A 5,945-nucleotide genomic window follows, 5' to 3' on the forward strand; every position below is an offset into this window, starting at 1 on the left:
CACTGATAGCATCCAAACATCTCCATCAACCTACCAGTCAAAAATATGTGCCAAGTGCAGTGCAATGTGTTCATCTGCCCACCCCAACCCCCCTCCCTCCTACCTCCCATACCCCCAACCTACCTCCCTTCCCCTCACGCCCCCCTCCCCCCTCCTCGGACTTTCGGCTCATTTTGGCAAAGAACATCTTAGGAGACCCTCCACTCCCTCCCTCCCACCCTCGATTTGGCTTATCTTGGCAAAGAACATTTTAGGAGGCCTCCCTCCCTTCATCCCGTCTTTCTTTCTTTCAAAGGAGGATGGGGAGGAGTTCATCTCCCTATTCGAGAAATTACCTCCACTAAATCTCACTCTTGGCCCACCTCTTGGTTCTCAGATCAGGCAAAAAGTCACCGCGTGCAAGACCCTCGTCGGAGGCGAGCACGCTCCATAGCTGGGGCCGCTCCGCCCTCGCAGCCGGCTTTGGCTCACACGGAGCTCGGAGAGGAGAAAGGCTCGTGCGGCAGCTGATCCTGGTTTCTGGAAAGCTGACCTTCCCTGCCCAGTAACGTGCGGCTGCCGGAGCCTCAGCTGCAGCCGCTCTGCGGGCCCCGCAGCGCAGTCTCGTGCTCCTGGTCCTCGCGCCCGCGCTTCAGCCCGAGGCTCGTAGCAGCTGCCGGGTGATCCAGCGGAAATGACAAGCCGCGGTTCCCGGTGACAGGAGAGTGCGAGCCGCTGCTCTTCCGAGCCAGAGACAGGAGGTGTGTCGGGGAAGCAGCGCCCTGAGAAGGTTCTCGCCGCGGCGGCTCAAGCTCGTCGCTGTCTCTTCACTTCCTGTCACTCGGGCGTTCCGCGCTCTTGACCTGGGAAAGATGGTTATAATAGTAACAAAGCTGGTGCACTGCCTTCATCTCAGGTAAGGAGAGCGGCTTTGCGTGCTTTTCTCTGCTCTGTGCATGTGGTAACTCCGAAACCCACATTGGGAAAGGTCTTTTACCTGCTAAAGTTTGTTTTTTAACGAAGACTGAGAAAGAGTTTTTGTGTGATTTTAAAAATCCTTTCGGGCTGAGTTTAAAAGTAAGCTTTAGTGTTCTTTCTTGATCTCTGTTTTTCTTGACCCCGTCCCTGACCTGCTTGGTACAATTTCAGCTTCTGTTTGCAAGATGAGGTTAAGGTACTTTTTTTTTTTTCCTTTTTAAAGATTTCTGGGATATTCTAGGGGAGCTACTTTCCATATAGGCAAACGGATATTTTAATTGGTAGTCTTTTCAGGATGGTTATGATTTCAATTACAGCTAAGAGAGGATAATTAATAATATTAAAGTTGAACGTCAGTTTTGAGCAGCATTGAACTTAAGTTGCCTAGAGGACATGTGCATACTGTATGCAGTTACCTGGTTATTTGTGAAAACAAAACAAGTGGTGGGGGTTACTCTTGAGAAATAGGAGCCCAGAGATTTAAAGAAAAACAAAAAATTAGCACTCCTTCTGTCCTTTGGGTGTTGATCGAGAGAGCGTCTCCACAGCATTGTCAGTTCAAAACTAAAGAAACACTGTCAAAGTGTAGTTTTGTGGTTGCAAATTAACTTTGCTGATGAAAACTGTGGAGTCAGCATCTTTAGCTGACTTTTCATATAAAGAAAAAAATAGAGGAGGTTTTCAAATATAAACCAAGATCATTCAAATAACTGTATTTGACTGCTACCAAACAAAAACCAACATGTAATATTAACTACAGTTTCAGTTACTATTAATTTGGTTGGAGGTTTTTCGAGAAAGCACTTTTCCTACTAAATCCCAAATTAATAAGTGAGTAGGAGAAGGCAATGGCACCCCACTCCAGTACTCTTGCCTGGAAAATCCCATGGGCGGAGGAGCCTGGTAGGCTGCAGTCCTCGGGGTCGAGAAGAGTTGGGCACGACTGAACAACTTCATTTTCACTTTTCACTCTCATGCATTGGAGAAGGAAATGGCAACTCTCTCCAGTGTTCTTGCCTCGAGAATCCCAGGGATGGGGGAGCCTGGTGGGCTGCCGTCTATGAGGTCGCACAGTCGGACACGACTGAAGGGACTTAGCAGCAGCAGCAGCAGTAGGTCTACAAGTATTGCTTAACACTTAGCAATTATAACCAAATGGGATAGAAAAATGTCTTCTTTATAGTCTAATATTAGATTTCTTTGTTTCCTGCCTAATTGTATCCTTTTAAATAAGCCTTATTGATAATGGTTCATTTAAAATGGTAACTATGTGCTGTTTCTCTGAGATATCCTTTGATGTCTTTTTCTTATCAAAACTAAAACCCTCAAATTACAAATTTTGCAGTGATAAAGAGGAAAAGACAAATAAATGCTTAATATTGAGTAGTAAGTGCTTGACTGAAAAAAAAAGTCTCTGGATAGATTGTTGCTTATAGTCTTTTTTAATACAGTTCACTGTTTGTGATGCATTCTCTTGTGGACCCATTGAACTATGAACAAGTAAACAGACTCTAGGAAGAAAGAGTGAGGATTCAAGCTTGTGCAGAGCTAAAATGTTGTTGTACTCAGTCATGTCTAACTCTTTGCTGCCCCCATGGACTCCCACCAGACTCCTTTGACCATGGAATTTTCCAAGCAAGCATGCTGGAATGGGTTGCCACTTCCTACTCCAGGTATTCCTGAGCCAGGGATCAAACCCTCATCTCTTACATCTCCTGCTTTGAAAGTGGATTCATTCCCCAAACTCCACCTGGGAAGCCCTAAATGTTTATTTCTATCTTATTCTGGAGGGATTGGAAGCCAGCTCCATTCACTCAAAAGACTTGGTTCTACAGAAGGAACAGAGTTCTTTAAAGTCTCATTATTAGTCTGGGAGCTGAGAGAAATCCATTCCTTCCTCCTGTTTTGGTGTAAATATCCCAACTCCATGCATTGTTAGCACCCCAAGTTGTGAGCTCTCAGCTGACCTGTTCCAAGACAAAAGCTACCTGGGAACACTGACAGTAATAGCCTGATCTCTTATCTTTAGCTATTCATGTCAGCTGAGTTCGCAGATCCCCAGCCCAGGAGACCCTCAGTGGAATTAACTTAAGCATCATGTCTATAGCTCCCAAGGACCTATGGTTTTACTGAGGAAAAACTGTCTCTAAGGCCTGCCTCTGTTCTTGGTCTCTATCACTGGAATAGTTTCTGGGAGGTTCCCCCAACCCCCCATTATCAGCAATGATCATTCTGGTTCTAGTTAGGTATTAAGTTTGTTCTAATGCTAAGAACTCCAATCAGCAGTTGCCTGAATGATACCATAACAATTGATTAATCTGAAGAAGAAAACAAAGTCATTCCATCATTTGGGTTTTGAGAGACAGTTCTGTTTCTTTCTCTGCTGCTTTCTCCTCTTGTCCAGTCAGGTGCAAAGTGAAGACGGTGCTGCAGCCTCTGTTGCTGTCCTGTCCCAGCCTTGCTGGTGTCTCTTCCACGTGAGATCGAAAAAATAAAATGTAATTTTTGGACTGCCTTACAGTGGTTGAAGACAATGCTTGAAATATAAATTTCATTTGCCCTTTTAACATTGAATAGTACTAGAACTTCAGTCCCAGTGTGTACGTTTTCCTTGTCTTTTCCTTTATTGAGGAAGAACTTATATCTGCCCCTTTATTTCTACCTTGAATTTTGAGGTAGATTCAGCCTGGTGGGCTGCCGTCTATGGGGTCGCACAGAGTCAGACACAACTGAAGTGACTTAGCAGCAGCAACTAGTGTTTGGGGCTTCCCAGGTAGCTCAGTGGTAAAGAATCTGCCTGCTAAGCAGGACACTTGGGTTCAATTCCTGCATCGGGAAGATCCCCCGGAGAAGGAAATGGCCCCACTCCAGTATTCTTGCCTGGGAAATCCAATGGACAGAAGAGCCTGGTGGGCTACAGTCCATAGGGTCGCAAAATGTCAGACACAACTCCATGACTAAATAGCAGCAGCAACTACTGTTTAGGATTCGAACAAGGCTCAGCTGTGGTTACTGTTTCCCAAGTGGCTCAGTAGTGAAGAATGCTGCCAATGCAGGAGCCACAGGAGATGGGAGTTTGATCCCTGGGTCAGGAAGATGCACTGGAGGAGGAAATGATAACCCCCTCCAGTATTCTTGCCTGAGGAAGTCCCTTGGACAGAGGACTCTGGCAGGCTACAGTAGGTGGAGTCTCAGAGTCGGACACGACTGAGCATGCACACAGCTATTGTTTTGTTCATTCTTAAAACGTAAATCAGTACATGCTGCTACTGCTAAGTCGCTTCAGTCATGTCCAACTCTGTGTGACCCCAGAGATGCCAGCCCACCAGGTTCCCCTGTCCCTGGGATTCTCCAGGTGAGAACACTGGAGTGGGTTGCCATTTCCTTCTCCAGGGCATTAAAGTGAAAAGTGAAAGTGAAGTCACTCAGTCGTGTCCGACTCCTAGGGACCCCATGGACTGCAGGCCACCAGGCTCCTCCATCCATGGGATTTGCCAGGCAAGAGTACTAGAGTGGGTTGCCATTGCCTTCTCCAGATCAGTATATACCCCCAAGTATTTTTTTTATAGAGGGACTGCATGTATTTTAATAATATTATATGGAACATTTTCATCTATCCCTCATCAGATTTTTTTTGTAGCAGTCTGAAAAGAGCTAATCAACTATCTTGTACAGCCTGAAAGATGTTCATCCTTGTCCCTGGTTGCTTTTGATTTAATAAATGAATTTTCCTTTAATTAGGCTGACTCTTAGCTTTGGTTTTAACAACTTAAGGAAAGGAACATTGTACCTATACAGAACTAGAAATACTCAAACATTAACTGCAGTCTGGGCAAGAAGCCAGCAATATCAAACTAGTTCTAGGGTTGATATACTCGTGTCCAAAAAACCCAGGGAGTCTGTCATCTTCAAGGGCATAGTTAGTTTTTAGCCCAGCCAGCAATTTTCACCTTGTCATTTCTAGAAATTCAACCTGGGAATATAGATACATCCTAAGGCTTTAGGATAGTATTGTTTCTCTGTGACATTCTTCTCTGTGGAATAGTTCAGCAACGTGGGTGGGGGAGGTGGGGAGTAGGGAATGGGGAAGTGGAGGTCATGCTGATGTCTTTTGGAAGGTTCAAGCCTAGTTGGCATCTGAATATCTGCGTTTCTTGGAACAGATCATCAATTTTTCATTCCCTCCTCCTCCATCTTTTTTTTTTAAACTATTTTAAAAATGTACTTCTTTTTGGCTGTGCTGGGTCTTTCTTGTGTACAGACTTGGTCTAGTTGTGGTGCATGGTCTTCTTATTGCAGTGGCTTCTCTTGCTTCGGCTTTAGGACATGTGGGCTTCAGTAGTTGTGTGAAGTTTAGTTGCTCTGCATGTGGAATCTTCCCGGACCAGGGACTGAACTGGTGTCCCTTGCATTGCAAAGCAGATTCTCAACCATTGGACCACCAGGGAAACCCACCTCCTTCTACATTTTTAAAGTTGCGTATATTATTATGTTTGAATATCTTGCTTATATCAATTTTAAAAGAGTTGTAAGCCATTGCAGAGTTAACCTGATGAATCTCTTAGAAACCTTCAATTCTAAAAAGTCACCTGGTAAAAGCATTCAAAAAAAGAGTCCAAACTAAATGCCCATTCTCTGCTTCTACTACCATTTATCACACAAATGGGCAGTGATGATGGCAGGGCATGCTGAGAAGAAAATGCACAGTCTTAATCACTTCCTCAGGCTCATTATAAACTTATTAAAAATATTAGTACTTGTTTGCATTGTATTTTCACACCGAGTGTTTTCATGTAGGTTCAGTTCAGTTCAGTCATTCAGTCGTGTCTGACTCTTTGCGACCCCATGAATCCCAGCACGCCAGGCCTCCTTGTCCATCACCAACTCCCAGAGTTCACTGAGACTCACATCCATTGAGCCGGTGATGCCATCCAGCCATCTCATCCTCTGTCATCCCCTTTTCCTCCTGCCCCAATCCCTCCCAGCAT

At 44.8% G+C, this 5,945-nt stretch overlaps 1 protein-coding gene across 1 annotated transcript in view; it reads left to right on the forward strand.

Annotated features, from left to right (window-relative positions):
• The first annotated feature begins 634 nt into the window (after positions 1-634).
• Positions 635-5,945, forward strand: part of ARHGAP18 (Rho GTPase activating protein 18) — a 203,408-nt gene continuing 198,097 nt past the window's right edge. Inside the window, exon 1 of the mRNA XM_010834643.1 lies at positions 635-895. Coding sequence (XP_010832945.1) covers positions 852-895 — 44 coding nt within the window. The 5' untranslated portion in view covers positions 635-851. The remainder of the gene's footprint in view (positions 896-5,945) is intronic.

This window comes from Bison bison, unplaced genomic scaffold, assembly GCF_000754665.1.
Source record: "Bison bison bison isolate TAMUID 2011002044 unplaced genomic scaffold, Bison_UMD1.0 scf7180017864035, whole genome shotgun sequence".
Lineage (NCBI taxonomy): Eukaryota > Metazoa > Chordata > Mammalia > Artiodactyla > Bovidae > Bison > Bison bison.